The sequence below is a fragment of the Loxodonta africana genome, chromosome 2, assembly GCF_030014295.1.
Source record: "Loxodonta africana isolate mLoxAfr1 chromosome 2, mLoxAfr1.hap2, whole genome shotgun sequence".
NCBI lineage: Eukaryota > Metazoa > Chordata > Mammalia > Proboscidea > Elephantidae > Loxodonta > Loxodonta africana.
In genome coordinates this window covers 146,675,212-146,693,397 of record NC_087343.1, presented here as the reverse complement: position 1 = coordinate 146,693,397, position 18,186 = coordinate 146,675,212, and the positions used below count along the sequence as shown (strand labels likewise).

The 18,186-nt window shown below is 39.3% G+C and overlaps 1 protein-coding gene across 3 annotated transcripts in view; it reads right to left on the bottom strand.

Moving 5' to 3' along the window:
• SEC24A (SEC24 homolog A, COPII coat complex component) overlaps positions 1-18,186 on the bottom strand; it is a 106,858-nt gene that overhangs the window by 57,942 nt on the left and 30,730 nt on the right. For all 3 annotated transcript variants that reach the window (XR_010319338.1, XM_064276455.1, XM_064276451.1), the window contains exons 2-4: positions 5,172-5,675; positions 2,491-2,661; positions 113-190 (exon numbers count right to left, since the gene is read on the bottom strand). Coding sequence is in view for 2 of the 3 variants with exons in the window: in XM_064276455.1 (XP_064132525.1) it covers positions 113-190; positions 2,491-2,661; positions 5,172-5,675 (753 nt within the window). In the remaining variant the exon portion in view is untranslated. The remainder of the gene's footprint in view (positions 1-112; positions 191-2,490; positions 2,662-5,171; positions 5,676-18,186) is intronic.

Sequence of the window (18,186 nt, the reverse complement as noted above, 5' to 3'; positions counted from 1 at the left end):
TGATAAGTGAAGTTTTGTCCTTTGTTTCTACATTTTCCAAATTTCCTACAATGAACACGTATTATTTTATAATCAGAAAAAAAAAAAAAAAAAAACTTTCATAGCATCTCACCCAAGAAGCCACCTCCTTCAATTTCATCATAACTGTTGTGGACCACCATAGATCCATTATTGGTATTTGATGTACCACCTACAAGGAAAGTTTATTAGCAGAATTTAAATTAGAACAATTGTTATAATTTCTTTCACAATTTGAACTAATGTCTAAAATTTAACACAGCTTTCCAAACAACAAATAGTTTAAACCACAACCTAGTAAAAATGTCATATATTAAAATAAGAACTTCAAACAACTGCACAGTTTTGTTTTTTAACTGCAAGATTTTAAACATACAGAAGTTTCAAATAATTTAGATGTAGCTTCAGTGAAAGAGAACACGAGTCTTCTGAAGGAATCTTTTTTCATCTTACATTGCGTCTACGACAAGGGCCCAAATAGTGAGGCTTTTCAAAACCTAATTTCAGCAAAATAACTTTGAAAATGTATGGTTCTTTGTGGCGTTTATAAAATCATATAGTATCTGAAAGATTTCATTAGCTGAGAGAGCTGCAATAACAACATCTAAGGAGCAGTACACACTGGGAAAAAAAAAATCATCAAAATCAATACTACTCCCCTGAAATCATCTTAAAACCAAAGAACAGTTTAGCTTAACTAGTCAAAAAAAGTCTGCCTTGAACTTTATGCTCTTTCAAGAACTATCCACTGTATATGGGATCAAACTGACAATAACTTGAAAAATTAGATAGGAGCCTTAGAGGGCAGTGAGTTTACATTAACGTGGGAGGAACAACTCAGAAACGGAGGGTGAGAATGGTGGCACAACTCAAAGAATACAATCAATATCACTAAGTTGTACATGTAGAAATTGTTGAATTGGTATATGTTTTGCTGTTAAAAACAACAAAAATAAATAAAATTTAGGGGGAAAAAGGCAATACAACTTAAAGATAAAGAAAATAAAATTGTAGGGATAAAAGATCTTATTTTCGAAATACCTAACAAGCAGAATGGAGTCCAGAAACAATTTGAAGGTGACAGAAATACCTCTAGCACTGAGGTATACCGTGCTAACTTTAACAGTCCATATTAACATGAAATATATAATTTTAATAGTTTCAGCAAAGCCAGTAACTTTTTCCCCAATTCTCAAGACCACCATGACTTCAGTCATGCATTAATACATAAAACCTTACTAAAACTTTTAAATAAAGACAAAAACATTGGGCATACTGCAGATTCTTTTTAGTTGGTTAATAATTTTTTTATTCTAGCTTGATGTTCAAAATTATAATCTAGCAACCAGTGGGATAATTCAGTATCATTTTGTTACTCATTTTTAAAACCATTCTTTTCAAACTATTCACAGGTCAGTTTTTTTCCCAACTCATAATACTTAAAAAAGGAAATACCAGAAGAAAATTTAAAAATATTGGTTGTATTCAGTAGTGGATAATGGGCGACATCTTTCCCCCTCCTTTTCTCTATTTTCCTATTTCCAAATCTTGCTGTAATGGTTATAACACTGCTAAAATCAAATTTCTTACAAAATATCTTATTTAAATTAATAAACTTGTGTTTCAAGGTTACATCCCAAGACGATGCTTTAAAACATTTGATTATATAAATAAATAAAACTGCTTATATACTCAACTTCTTACTTAGGCTCATAGATATTTGTTAACATACAACCATTGCTGTGATCAAAATATGGCTTCTTTGGAAAAGGGACAATATTTTAAAAGGATAATTCTAACACCACATCCAGAAAGGCAAAAATTTTCTTCCCTCAAACTGCCTCTCCAAAAGGCACCTAACTTTATAGCCATGGTTTTTTAAAATTTACACAGTAACAAAACATTAAGAGCAGTGGTTCCCAAATGCTAGTCCACAGCCCAGCATAACTTGTTGCCGTCAAGGTGAGTCCAACTCATAGCGACCCTACAGTACAGACTAGAACTGCCCCAGAGGGTTTCCAAGGAGCAGCTGGTGGATTCAAAGTATTGATCTTTTGGTTAGCAGCAGTAGCTCTTAACCACAGCGCCAACAGAGCTCCTCACATAAAATAGGGCAGTAGAATTTCTGAGGATCTTCTTAAAACTCTCAATTCTTGAGGCCCATTCCTAATCAAGGAGCCCTGGTGGCAAGGGGTTAAGAACTTGGCTGCTAGCCAAAAAGTCCGCAGTTTGAATCCACCAGCTTCTGGTTAGAAACCCAATGGGGCAATTCTACTCTGTCCTACAGTCGCTATGAGTTGGAATCTGGTTGACGGCAACATGTTTAGCTTTTTTTTTTTGGTATCCCTAATCAAACAACTAGATTTTCTGAGAAGAAAAAATATGGTTCTGATGCACAGAATTCACATTATATTAATCTTTCTACCCTAAGTTGAAACTTTATGATTCGACTTTGTTTTTTAACTTGCTTACCTTCTTGTTTGATAGCTGAGTTAAATGAGGGTTGGGGTACAGGACTATGTGATGATTTCTGGGGATTAAGGGCTCTGACTGGAGGTGGGCCTCTAGTTGGAGGGGGTCCAGGTGGAGCTCCTGGTTGAAAAGTAGTAGGCAGAGATGGATTCACTAAAGGGGGCGCAGAACCTGCGGAAACATTGGTTTTTCACATGTCACTTAACATCTTAAGACAAAGGTCAAAACTAGCCTTTTACCAAATCTAACTTCAAAATTTATATTATAATTACCGAATTACCATAAATATGATAATAACTTTCCAGGTTTATGACTTTTTAATCTGTATGCACAGGTTTCCAAGTCTCTCCTACCATACTTCTTACCTGTCAATTATTAAAGCGATGAAAATTAAAAAAAAAAAAATCACTTCTAAACCTAAAACCCATTGCCACTGAGTTGATTCCAACTCACAGAGACCCTGTAGGACACAGTAGAACTGTCCCATAGGGTTTCCAAGGCTGTGATCTTTACAGAAGCAGACTGCCACACCTTTCTCCCAAGGAGCAGCTGGTGCATTTAAACCACCGACCTTTCAATTAACAGCTGACCACACAATCACTGCCACCAAGCCCACCCACTGCCATCAAGTCGATTCCGACTCACAGTGACCCTACAGGACAGGGTAGAACTGCCCTGTAAGTTCCCAAGGGGTACCTGGTGGATTTGAACTCCCAACTTTTTGGTTAGCAGCCCTAGCTCTTAACCACTACGTTACCAGGGTTTCCACTGTGCCACCCAGGGCCTCCCAAATCACTTCTAAGGTAGGTAAAATTCTCTATTTACTGATTAATTTTTAATTAACTGATCATACAAGTCCAACAGGCATGTGAAATATTCCTAGTAGAAACTAACATTAATAGGATTTTGTTGATGCCCTATTAAGTACAGCCCATTCAATTAATATCAACTAGGTCTAGAGTGGGAACCCTGGTGGCATAGTGGTTAAGTGCTACAGCTGCTAACCAAGAGGCTGGCAGTTCAAATTCACCAGGCGCTCCTCGGAAACTCTACGGGGCAGTTCTACTGTGTCCTATAAGGTTGCTATGAGTTGGAATAGACTCGACGGCACTGGGTTTGTTTTTTTTTTGTTTAGGTCTAGAGTACGCTTTCTAAATTCTCCTGGTTGTGTCTTCGTTTTATTTTGCTGGGCACATGGTCTGTTAAAAATGAGATTATAAATTTGAGATGCTGTTCCATGTTTACCTAATAATAAAGATAGTTTACCTTCCATAATGACTTGAACACTATATCAAGAACATTCCCTAGGCTTAAAAAGTCAGGACACAAGCCTAGGTTTATATATAGTTAAAACAAGATTGACAAATATGTGATTTAATTTTTCATTCCAAGATTTTTTTAACTTTTGAGTATGTAAGTAAAATAGGCAATGCATTTTATTTATAATGTTTTATACAATTAATCCTATATTTTATAAAATTAAAAGAATAAAGATACCCAGGTATGAACTTTTTCGATTTGTTTCTATAACAAATTCTCCCATGGAAAAATTATTATATTATTGAACCGTATTTCTCCCAATAAGACTAATACCTTGCTAGTGAAGTGAAGATAAAGATTACTTGCACATAACTCCCTTATCTAAGAAGCTTGTAGGCATATCTATGGCTTTACAGACAAGTCAAAGGAACAAAGGGGCAAGGTACATTTCCAACTCAGCATGAAAAGGCGGCATTATATATCTGGCCACAAAGGTTTAACAACCTAATTTTGAAAGAATACAAGTGAATTTGTAGAGATTTTTCAAAGCTTTAAGAAAACTATTTCTGAATCAAGAATATTGTTACATTTTAGAAAATAGCCATTTTTTCAAGTTGGATAATCCTTATTTATAACACTAATAGCTAAAGTTTCAGAATGTAAAGGTGCTAAAAGGTGGCTTATTAAAAATTTTTTTCAGAGAATTTAATACATGGACTAGAAACTCTGTACAAGGAAGGGATACTCACAGTGTTGAGATCAGACTATCAGGCACCTACTATTAACGATGGGTTGAAAAAACAGAAGTAAAAAACAAAGAATGTTTTTAGAGGTCTCATGTAAAAAAAAGAAAGGAAGCCATGGATTTATTTTAGGTTTAGTTTACTAGTTTATGTATCTTTCTCTTTGTTTCTTTTACACAGGAATAGGACCTGCTTATGTATCTCCATATATGTGCTGGAGTCCAAATGCTCTACCTGAGGGTTTCGGTTATAGCCAAAATGTCAGATTATTGAAATTATAGCTTTTACGAGTTCACTTCCTTGAGGGTGTCTGCTGAGCAGAATCATGCAGATCTCAATATGGAATTTTAAATACTTTTTTTTTTTTAAGTAACATTACTAACGTCAGTAAGTATATAAAACCAAAAAACCAAACCGACTGCCATCAAGTCAGTTCCAATTCACAGTGGCCCTACAGGACAGGGCAGAACTGCCCTTATAGGGTTTCCAAGGAATAACTGGTGGATTCGAACTGCTGACCTTTCGGTTAGCAGCTGAGCTCTTAACCACTGTGCCACCAGGGCTCCCTGTAATAATTACGGCCTAGGAAATCCTATGGGGCAATTCTACTCTGTCCTATAATGTTGCTATGAGTAGGAACTGACTGGACTGCACATGGCAACAACGTAATAACATTACCTGATTTTATGTAGCTGTTTTGAAGTGAAGGATCTCCAGAAGAAATATACTGATGATTTGCTGTTAAATTTGTATTTCCAGATACAGTTGGTTGGGATGATACACGAGGATAATGGTTTGTCTGTGATCCTGTGGACGTATAGTTATATTGCCAATTCAAAGGTGGTGGTGGTGGTAGGTTGACTCCGGGAAGAAAACTACCAGAAGGCATTGGTGTAGGAGCTGGGTTCTGAGAAGCAGGTGGCGGCATTTGGGAAACGGGACCGCTACGGAGTGACGGTGTCTCTGTATTAGAAGCCACGGGTGGTCTATTAAGAGTCTGACTAGGTCCCTGATAATTACTTAATAGAGAAACAGTCTGAGAACCACCGTAGTTAGACTGTCCAGAGACTGGATTCAAAGAAGTCTTTGCTGGTATTAGATGAGGGTAGGGTCCTGGAAGCTGAGAATTATATCCTTGGCTTGCTGACGACCGTGAAGACATCAATGCATTTTGGACAGGACCTTTCAATAAGAGGGGAAAAAGTTAGTTTTACAAACAAATATAGCAATATTTTTAAAAATACAGAAAACATATGGTACTCTTACAACTCAATAATAAAAAGACAAATAACCCAATTAAAAAATGGGCAAAGGATTTGAATAGACATTCAGATATATTTCCAAAAAACATATAAATATGGTTAACAAGCACAAGAAAAGAAATTCAACATCATTAGTTATTAGAGAAATGTAAATCAAAACCATAATGAAATGCCACTTCATACCAACTAGGATGGCTACAATAAAGAGCTCACATGAGAACAAGTGTTGACAAGGATGTGAACGAATAAGAACCATCATACATTGCTAGTGGGAATTAAAAATGGTACAGCCACTTTGGAAAACAGTTTGGCAATTCCCCAAAATGTTAAATATAGAGTTACCATATGACCCAGCAATTCCACTCCTAGGTATATACCCAAAGAAATGAAAGCGTGTGTCCATACAGAAACTTGCACACACGCATTCATAACAGCATTATTCGTAACAGCCCAAAAGTAAAAACAAACCAAATGTCCATCAACTGATGAACAGATTGAAAAAATACGGTATGTCCATACAATGGAATATTATTCAGCCATAAAAAGGAATGAAGTATTGACAGATATTGCAACATGGATGAACTTTGAAAACAATAAGCTAAGGGAAAGAAGCCAATCACAAACGACCACATACTATATGATTCCCGTTTATACAAAATGTCCGGAATAGGCGAATCTATAGAGACATAAAGTAGATTAGTGATCGCCTACGGCTGGACGTTTGGGGGAAACAGAGATGACTGTCAATGGATATGGGTTGCTTTTTTGAGGGGGGGGGTGGTGAAAATGTTCTAAAATGTATTGTGATGGCAACTGTACAACTCTATGACTATACTGAAAACCACTGAATTTTACACTTCAAATGGGTGAATAGCATGGTGTATGAATTGTACCTCGATAACAAAACCAAAACCAAACCCAGTGCCGTCAAGTCGATTCTGACTCATAGCGACCCTATAGGACAGAGTAGAACTGCCCCATAGAGTTTCCAAGGAGTGCCTGGCGGATTCGAACTGCTGATTCTTTGGTTAGCAGCCGTAGCACTTAACCACTACGCCACCAGGGTTTCCACCTCAGTAAAGTTGATATTAAAAAAAAAAAAATTAATCCCTAGAAACATCACTTCAATTTAGGAATACAATGTCATTGAGACTTTTTACATTTAAAAGATATAAAAAAAAATTACTCTCCCAAATGTACACCCTCAATCCATGCAACCAATCTAATTTGTATCCTTTCATAAACTGCACAATGTTTATCTAAATATACAAGCATATGTATATATATATACATACATATATATATACATATATATATACATATATATATAAAAACAGGTAGGTTGTAGGGGTTACAAAAGCATATATTTGAAGCCCTGGTGGTAGACGGTTTAAAACGCTCAGCTGCTAACTGAAAGGTAGGCGGTTCGAAAACAACAGAGGCTCCACAGGAGAAAGATGTGGCAGTCTGCTTACATAAAGATTTACAGCCTTGAAAACCCTATAGGGCGCTTCTATTCTGTGCTACAGTGCTGCTATGAGTCAGAATCTACTTGATGGCAACACTATATTCCAAACCCAAACCCACTTACATAGATTTATGTAAGTTGGGAGTTGTTATGGATTGAACTGTGTCCCTCAAAAAGATATACACAAGTCCTAGCCCCTGGTACCTGTAAATGTGATCTTGTTTGGCAATAGGATCTTTGAAGATCTTATCACTTGAGTCAACATGAAGTCAGACTGGAGTAGGGTGGGTTCTAATCCAATCTGAATAGTGTCCTTATAAAAGAGAAGACAGACAAACAGAGAAGGACAGCCACGTGAAGATGCATCTGTAAGCCAAGAATGCCTGGGGCTACCAGAAGCTGGGAAAGACAAGAAAGGATCCCCCACTAAAGGCTTCCGAGGGAGTATGGCCTGGCCAATAAACTGGGACTTTTAGCTCCAGAACTAAAAAAAACGAACTAGAAGGCAACATATTTCTCTTGTTTAAAACCACCCAGCTAGGACTTTAATGTATATACACTGCTCTGCTAAACAATAAATATAGGTAGCCTTCCAGGACAATAGAAACACACATCCATGTGTTTATAATAACGAAAAATTGGAAACAAACTAAATATTCATCAACAGGGGAATGGATAAATTGTAGATTAGTCATACAGTGGGTTAATTATCAGTAAATGAATAACCTAGATGTACATCTATCAGCAAGGATAAATTACAAAAAGAATATTAAGAGAAAAAATCAAATTACAGAGAAATAAGTATGAGACCTTTTTATAAATCTTTTTATTATGAAAATTTCAGATATACACAAAAACTTAAGATCACTTCATGGAGTTGCCCCCCAAAAAATGTTGAAATGTCGATTGAAATTATATTTGATTTATATATTAATTTTGGGTTGATTCATATTTTTATGATAGAAAGTCTTTCCATTCAGAAACATGCTATATCTCTCCATATTTATTTCTTCCAATAATATTTCATGCTTTTTTCATAAAGATATGCCTTTAAATTTTGTTGCTAGGTATTTTGTAGTTTGTCACTGCTGTGGATGGAATATTTAACTTCATTTCTATCTCAAACTGCTTAAAAGAAAAGATTATCAATTATTCAAAGTGCTATAAATGCTCAATTATAAGGTGTGATTTTTCCCAATGTATATGAATCTCTACAAAGGCTCTAATAACTCATACTGGAATAACTCTATTTTTCACACTGTGGGTAGCAAACCATTAATGGGTATGAAGCCAATATACTGAGTTGTAAACTACCTTTTTTACTAATGAGGTACAAGATAATAGTTTAGAACAGAAAATATCAGCATATTACTATAATAAGGGCAAATATTATTGGGTAAAACTTTCATTTCAGTTGTAAATATGCACAAAAATATGTATTTTTATAGGACACTTTAAAAATTTTTTTATTGTGCTTTAAGTGAAAGTTTACAAACCAAGTCAGTCTCTCATACAAAAACTTATACATACCTTGCTATATACTCCTAGTTGTTCTTCCTCTAATGAGACAGCACACTCCTTCCCTCCACTCTCTATTTTTACATCCATTTGGCCAGCTCCTGCCCCCCTCTGCCCTCTCATCTCTTCTCCAGGCAGGAGCAGCCCACATAGTCTCATGTGTCTACTTGATCCAAGGAGCTCACTCTTCACCAGTATCATTTTCTATCCCATAGTCCAGTCCAATCCCTGTCTGAAGAGTTGGCTTTGGGAATGGTTCCTATCTTGGGCTAACAGAAGGTCTGGGGACCACGACCACTGGGGTCCTTCTAGTCTCAGTCAGACCATCAAGTCTGGGCTTTTTATGAGAATTTGGAGTCTGCATCCCACTGCTTTCCTGCTCCCTCAGGGGTTCTCTGTTGTGTTACCTGTCAGGGCAGTCATCAGTTGTAGCCGGGCACCATCTAGTTCTTCTGGTTTCAGGCTGATGTAGTCTCTGGTTTATGTGGCCCTTTCTATCTCTTGGGCTCAAAATTACTTTGTGTCTTTGGTGTTCTTCATTCTCCTTTGCTCCAGGTGGGTTGACACCAATTGATGCATCTTAGATGGCTGCTTGGTAGCATTTAAGACACCAGATGTATAGACCACTTTTTAAAATGTATTTCTTATTGTAGATTACAGTCAAAGTCTGAAAGTCACCTGACCAGCTGATTATCTTTCTGGCCCTGGGTTTGTAATTTTGCCCCCAAAAATGACTGATTGGGCCACAATCTGCCCTGTAATTGGCCTTTTTTTTTTTTTTAAATAATTTTATTTTTGTTGTCATTGTTGAGAATACATATGACAAAAACATATACCAATTCAAGTTTCTACATGTACAATTCAGTGACATTGATTACATTCTATGAGTTGTGCAACCATTCTCACTCTCCTTTTCTGAGTTGTTCCTCCCCCGTTAACATAAACTCACTGCCCCCTAAAGCTCCTATCTATTCTTTTGAGTTGCTGTTGTCAATTTGATCCCATATAGATAGAGCTTAAAAGAGCATAATGCTCAGGGTAGACATTCTTGACTAGTTGTGACTGGTCTACTTTATTCACTTTGCAGGGATTGGTTGGTTTACTAGTCAGAAAAGTGGTGTGGAAAACCACCCTAGAGATCAATGTCACTGAATTGTACATGTAGAAATGGTCAAATTAGTGTATGTTTTTTGTGTGTATTCTCAAAAACAACAACAAAATAAATTTTAAAAAATTATAATAAAACCACCCAATAGGACTGAGAAACTTACAGTCCACTGACGGTACTGATTATTTCATGGTCCTGCTGGGAGGGTCATGCCTTAAATTTGTCAAGGAGTTTGCTTATCTAAGCAGCCAACCTCACAGAGGTTTAGTGAGACAGGCCAGAACCTGAAAACCAAGAAGAGCCTCAAGCGAAGCAGTTTGGACCTGGGGTTCCTGCAAGGGGAACTTCCTAAAAGAGCTGTAATAGGAGTCAAGGGTTTTAACACTTAAGATGGCGAGAGACCCAGCAGGGGCCCGGCGGAAGAGGGACGGCAGCGAGAGGCCTGGAATGGACCTAGCGGCAGAGCCTGGCAACAGCAGAAAACTGCTGCTAGGAGAACAGCAGCTGAGCTGGTAGCTACACTGGCAATTAGCAGGGCCAGTTAGCTGCAGAGAGGCTGATGGTAGGGAGAGTGAAAGCAAAGAGGCCTGCTTATACGGCAGAGAGGCTTGCCAATGGCAGAGAGCAGCTGAGAGAGCTGTCCTGGTTGAAAGATGTTTTTATTGACAAATTGCATCCCTATCCTCAACTGTTCCTGTTACTTCCAAGTTGATCCTGATCCTGATGAGAAGTCTGTTACTACCCTTATAAACCACAGTAACAGTGAGTAGGATCTGTGAGTTCTGTGTAGCCACTGCAATGAATTATCAAACCCAGCAGGGAAGTAGAGAGTGCCATGGGGGGAATGGCTGGTGTCAGATATGGCAAAGAAACTGGAGTGGTATGTCTGACCTCCATCTCATAGGAACCAGCTTTGTGCTGATCCCGATTCTTATCCCTCAAGAATTTCAGCAAGTCTTTTTACTACATTACAGTACCCCCTACATAATAACTCTCCATCTCCCCTCCTCCCAACCCCTGGTAACCATTAATAAACTTTTGTCTCTATGAATTTTCTATTGTACCCAAAACAAAACCAAACCCACTGCCATCGAGTCAATTCCAACTCATAGTGACCCTGTAGGACAGAGTAGAACTGCCCCATAGAGTTTCCAAGGAGCGCCTGGCGGATTTGAACTGCCGACCTGTTGGTTAGCAGTTGTAGCACTTAACCACTACGCTACCAGGGTTTCCTTTTGTATTGTAAGTATTTCATATAAGTGGGGTCATATAGTATTTGTCCTTTTGGCTACATATCCTGCTACCTTTTAAAACATGAATCATATCAACTCCCCTGCTCAAACCCTCCAAAGTCCTTACCACAGCCAAACACCTTCTGTGTCCCTCACTCCCTCTCTAATCTTGATTCCTACTTTTCTTTTTAAAAAATATTGGACATTTGTTTTATTTTAATAAAATGTCAGTGCCAGGATAATACATATGATCTTTCTGATTTGGAAAGTAAGTCAAATCTTCATACTACATTCTGATTTTGTTTGTTCCTTGTTTGCTCTCTGGGCAAATTTTAGCATAATGCTCAATTTTTTTTAAGATTAGGTTCAACATGTTGTTGTTGTTAGCTGCCATCAAGTTGGCACCTGCTCATGGCAAACCCAAGCACAATGAGATTGGATCGTTACGATCCATAAAGTTTTCATTGGCTGGTTTTTTGGAAGCAGATCACCAGGTTTTTCTTCCTAGTCCATCTTAGTCTGGAAGATCCACTGAAACCTGCTCAGCATCATAGCGACATGCAAACCTCCACTGACAGATGGGTGGAGCCTGTGCGTGAGGTACACTGGCCAAGAATCAAACTCAGGTCTCCCACATGGAAGGTGAGAATTCTACCACTGAACCATAGGTTTAACACATTGCTGTTGTTAGCTGCCATCAAGCTGGCCCCCAACTCATGGCAATCCCATGTGTTACAGAGTAGAACTGCTCCATATGGTTTTCTTGTCTGTAATCTTTACAGAAGCAGGTCACCAGGCCTTTCTTCCATGGAGCAGTGCTAAAGGGTGACCCTGCTAGTATTTGAAATACTGGTAGCATAGCTTGCAGCATCATAGCAATATACAAGCCACCACAGTACAACAAACTGACAAACAGGTAGTAGAAGATTTTACTACTAGCTAGTAATATTTGCTCAAGGAGTCTTTTTTTCCCTTGCATAAATTATTTATTATTATAATTAGATCTTCACAAAGTTGTCTTTTCACCATCTGTGTTTTGTTAATGTGAAATTAAATTATAGTTACAAGCAAAAGTTGGTTACACAGGGAATAATAATTATATATTCAGTTTAATAGAAATAAAAGAATATTTCTTTTAAAATGCAAGGTTTTGTTTGTTATATAACCTTTTCACCATGCAATTCCATTATAAATTTAATTTCAAAAGTCAAAATTATTTGTGCTATCTGAGCTTTAGGAGCTCTGGTGGTGCAACAGTTAAGCACTTGACTGCTAACCAAAAGGTTAGCAGCTCAAACCTATCCAGCGCTCTACAGGAGAAAGACCCAGCAATCTGCTCTCGTAAAGATTACAGCCTGGAAAACCCTATGGGACAGTCCTCCTCTGTGACATGAGTTGAAATATTTAAGTGCAAATCAGCTTTTTAAAGAAAAAGCAGTGATCTGTGATGTTTCCACTGCAAGAGGAAATCTAGGTTTATAATTAACATGAAAATCATGTATCAGACTCCAGCAGGAGATTCTTTAGCATATTTTATATAGCTCTTAATATACAGCTTTGAGGAATCCTGCTTACTATTTCCCCTTGGCAGCTGCACTTTCCTACACCATCACAGTGCACGTTTGCACATATCCATAACATAATGATAGAAAATAAGATACAGTAAATCAGATTTCTAAATTTCAGATCTAAGTCTCCTTATCAATACCGGTACACAAGTATGCAGGCAGTAATACAACTCAAAGAAATGCAGACAGCAAAAAAATATATTCAGTAGTTTTGGAAGCAGTTGACAGAAAACAAAAGCACTGACCAGTGTTACTAGAGTCAATAAGGATGTTTGCAGTGGGCTCGCTGACCCATGGAGCAAGGAAGCTGAGCTCCTTTGAGCAGAACTTGGTAGCAGAGTGGGGTGCCTCTAGGCACTTATTGATGTAGCTAAAGAGCTGTCCACCAGGCTCCTTGGAAACTCTATGGGGCAGTTCTACTCTGTCCTATAGGGTCGTTATGAGTAGGAATCAACTCAACGGCACTGGGTTTAGTTTGGTTTTTTTAAAGAGCTGTTAACACTTGACAAGCAGGGCAGAGGCCAGCTCAAGCACCCTGGCAGCAGAGGCCAAGAGCAAGGCCTGCCTGTGGGCACTGCCAAGGAAAAGTTGAGTTGTCTTGACTGGAGCTGTCCTGATGGAAGAACTATATCCTGGATTGTATCCTGTTACCTCCAAGTTCATCCTGATCCGAATTGTAAGCTGTTACTTCCCGAATAAAACCCATAATCATCTATATAGTCTGTGAGTTCTGTGTGGCCACTGCAATGAATTATTGAACCCTGCAGAGAAGTAGAGAGTGCCACAGGGGGAAAGGTTGGTGTCAGAACTGGTAAAAAGGTTGGAGAGTGAATGTATGTCTGACTTCCACCTTACAGGATCAGCCTTGGGCTACTCTTGACCCTCCCCACACACCTCCGACGTGAAGTCAGAGGGCTACTATCGCTACACTACCCTATTACAGTGCTAAACTGCCAACAACTAAATTGATGATTCAATCCTTGGCTGATATCTCTCTGAACAGAGGTCTACTGTCCCTGTCACTAGTGCTGTAGGTTTTCGTAAGAAAGTCCTCCATTTTGGGGTTTCTTTACTCTCCCCAAGCCACTCAAAACCCAGCCACCATTACCTCCTTCAGTCTCGGGTCTACAACTCCAAACACCTGTTTATGGATCATTCGTAGCTGAAACCCCAGGCTAGGAGAACCACAACAGTGCTGTATTCTTTACCTACAGTGTTTACTGCAAAATCATTTCCTTTGCTGGGCTCCCTCCACATCAGCTTTGCATTTGAATCCTGCTTTTGCTTGGAAGTTATATGTAAACCCCATTGCACCTGCCTAGTATAATTAAGAATGTTGCTGACATAACTTGTATGAACTTCCTACTTGTAAACCACTTTAAAAGTAACTTACCTGCCTGCCCTTCGCAAGCAGTCTTGGCAGCAGTGGCTCAACTGACTCCATTTCCTTGTACAACAAAATAAAGGTGCCTTTCTTGTTCTTCCACCTCAGTCTCTTGTTTATTGGCCAGTATGAGTCATGTTGAGTAAGAACCTGGGGTTTCTGCCCAGTAACATTTCTGGCTAGCCAGCCAGGAGCCATCTGTTTGGTTCCTGAGGTGGGTTGGAAAATAGAGCAGCCCCAATGTCTGGCACCACCAGATTTCTCCTAGAGACCTTGGAGCAACTCTAAAAGCCAATCTTCTCCCCCTGATCCAAACAATGGCTCTATGAGAAACATGAAACGCACCTGGACCGTTTGGTAAGTGCCTAGGTAAGGCCTTAGAAGAGTCCCAAGAAGCAGGAGAAACTGACTGCTGAGGGCATTAGGAATCTGAAGTTATTTGGGAAGTAACAGGGTACTTCCTAGGTAAAGCCTTAGAAGAGTCTTAAGAAGCAGGAGGAATTCACTGCTGAGGGCATAAAAGGCTCAGTTACCTGTTAAGTTGGTGCACCAGATTAGCTTGTGTGAGTGTGTAAGTGTGTGTATCTAGAGAATGGAGAACATTTAAGGGATCCTAAAATGCAGCCCACTAAGATGCATTCTTAAGAACTGGGAACAGAGACTCGGACAGACATGGCCCTGGCGGCATGCTTGTCCCTTTCCTACTTTTGCCTCTTTAAATATATGCCAAATAAAACTTTTCTTTTTGCTTTAATAAACTTTGTGGTGTTTCAGCCTACATGAGTTAGTTGCTGCAGGGATTCTAAAACCATGAATCCAATCGACCTTGAGGAAGCCTGAGCTGCAGAGGACAAGCCGGCAAAAAGAAAGGTCCTATCTTCTGAACCTAAGCACTGGCACTCCGTGTCCCTTCGACAACAACGGGGTGAGTGCTCTCGGAAAATGAGCCTTTGCTTATCTTTTTTGTCCTTTTTCTCAAGTTTTGTTCAGCATATTTGTTTGAAAAACCGGTTCTTTGATTGAGAATCTTTCTTAGATTTTTTGCTTCATCGTTTGTTTACGAGTGATATTTAGTAACTCTTGTTGAACTGTGGTTTAGGTCCAGCTTCGGGTATTTGAAACATTAAAGAGGTAATTCCATTTTTAAAGAGCCACTCACTATAAGCCACAAAACTCAGGTGTGGGTGAACCAGTAAAAGCCATTAGGGTGGTTGCCGGCACTCATGACCAGTGTTAAAGACTCCTGTGACAGGATAACGTGGACACGAGACAGGCTACAGCACTAGGTTGCCTGCCACCACCCACAAGCAAAGGCTTATGCAATTAGGGTACACGTTGATCCAAGCCAAACATTGTCCAAACCCCGCGGCATTCCTCAGTAGGTTTCTTTTTGCAGCTCAGAGAAAACCTGGAAAATACTGCTCTGTTTTGCCCAAATTCGCAGGGAGAAGTGGTAGCTCCATACCTTTTTTATGACAGTTTCTCAATAAACAATCACAATAGTATTCCTCCATCTGACGCTCTGGCAAGCTAATAAACTTTATCTAAAATCTGGTATTTCCACTGGATTGAGTCGATCTTACCAAAAACTGCTACATACACTTTAAGAAACTAGAATCCCCGCTGGTGGGAATGTAAAATGGTACAACCACTTTGGAAATCGATTTGGTGCTTCCTTAAAAAGCTAGAAATAGAACTACCATACAACCCAGCAATCCCACTCCTTGGAATATATCCTAGAGAAATAAGAGCCTTTACACGAACAGATAATATGCACACCCATGTTTACCGCGGCACTGTTTACATGCAAAAAGATGGACGTAACCAAGGTGCCCATCAATGGATGAATAGATAAATAAATTATGGTATATTCACACAATGGAATACTACGCATCGATAAAGAACAGTGATGAATCTGTGAACCATTTCATAACATGGAGGAACCTGGAAGGCATTTTGCTGAGTGAAATTAGTCAGTTGTAAAAGGACAAATATTGTATAAGACCCCTATTATATGAACTTGAGAAATAGTTTAAACTGAGAAGAAAACATTCTTTCGTGGTTACAAGAGGGTGGAAGGAGGGAGCGTGGGAAAGGGGTATTCACTAACTAGATGATAGATAAGAACTACTTTAGGTGAAGGGAAAGACAACACACAATATAGGCGAGGTCAGCACAACTGAACTAAACCAAAAGCAGTCTCCTGAATAAACTGAATGCTTCAAAGGCCAGCGTAGCAGGGGTAGGGGTTTCGGGGCCATGGTTTCAGGGGACATCTAAGTCAATTGGCATAATAAAATCTATTAAGAAAACATTTTGTATCCCACTTTGGAGAGTGCCGCCTGGGGACTTAAACGCTAGCAAGTGGCCATCTAAGATGCATCAATTGGTCTCAACCCACCTGGAGCAAAGGAGAATGAAGAACACCAAGGACACAAGGTAATTACAAGCCCAAGAGACAGAAAGGGCCACACGAACCAGAGACTACATCAGTCTGAGACCAGAAGAACTAGATGGTGCCTGGCTACAACCGAAGACTGCCCTGACAGGGAACACAACAGAGAACCCCTGAGGGAGCAGGAAAGCAGTGGGATGCAGACCCCAAATTCTCATAAAAAGACCAGACTTAATGGACTGACTCAGACTAGGAGGACCCCAGTGGTCATGGACCTCAGACCTTCTGTTGGCCCAGGACAGGCACCATTCCCGAAGCCAACTCTTTAGACATGGATTGGACCAGACAATGCACTGGAGAGGGATACTGGTGAGCGGTGAGCTTCTTGGGTCAGGTGGACACCTGAGAGTATTTTGGCATCTCCTCCCTGAAGGGGAGATGAGAAGGTAGAGGGGGTTAGAAGCTGGCGAAATGAACATGAAAAGAGAGTGGAGGGAGGGAGCAGGCTGTCTCATTAGGTGGAGAGTAACTGGGAGTATGTAGCAAGGTGTATATAAGTTTTTGTGTGAGAGACTGACTTGATTTGTAAACTTTCACTTAAAGCACAATAAAAATTATATATATATATATATATATATAAAAAGAAACTAAAATCCCCATATCCTTGTTTTGTGTGGTATTGTTCAGTGAGTTTATGTAGTCTCTCTGTCCCCTTTTGTTCTGAGAGCTTACTTCTGGTCTAGAGCATTATGTCTAAGTTTCTGTCTTGTGTCAGGTTGGAGGCTATGGCTGAGAATTGCTGTTTTTTGTAAGGCTGTCTTAGAACCTCAGTTCCTTCCTCATTCAAGAAAAACTGTGTCTTATGTCTGTCTTACGATTTAGATTTTTAGTAGCTAATTGAAAAAGTTTTTTTTTAAGTCAGTCATAAAAACAAAACCTTTCGAAGTAACTTAACCTAGATCATATGTACCACAGAATGAAACACTATCCAGTCCTGTGCCATCCTTACAATCGCTGTTATGCTTGAGCCCATTGTTGCAGTCACTGTGTCAATCCATCTCTGGTCTTTGATTATCATCAGTAAGTGCTTCAAGTCCTCTTCATTTTCACCAAGCAAGGTTGTGACATCTGCATAACACAGGTTGTTAATGAGTCTTCCTCCAATCCTGGTGCCCTGCTCTTCTTCATATAGCACAGCTTCTCAGATTATTTGCTCAGCGTACAGATTGAATAGGTATGGTGAAAGGATACAGCCGTGACGCACGCCTTTCCTGACTTTAAACCAATCAGTATCCCCTTGTTCTGTCCAAACAACTGCCTCTTGATCTATGTATAGGTTCCTCATGAGTGTTCTGGAATTCCCATTCTTCACAATGTTATCCATAATTTGTTGTCATCCAGATAGTCGAATGCCTTTGCATAGTCAATAAAACACAGGTAAACATCCTTCTGGTATTCTCTGCTTTCAGCCAGGATCCATCTGACATCAGCAATGATATCCCTGGTTCCACATCCTCTTCTGAATCCGGCCTCAATTTCTGGCAGTTCCCGGCTGATATATTGCTGCAGCCACTTTTGAATGATCGTCAGCAAAATTTTGCTTGCATGGGATATTAACGATATTGTTCTATAATTTCCACATTTGGTTGCATCACCTTTCTTGGGAATAGGCATAAATATGGATCTCTTCTAGTCAGTTGGCCAGGAAGCTGTCTTCCATGTTTCTTGGCATAGATGAGTGAGCACTTCCAGTGCTAC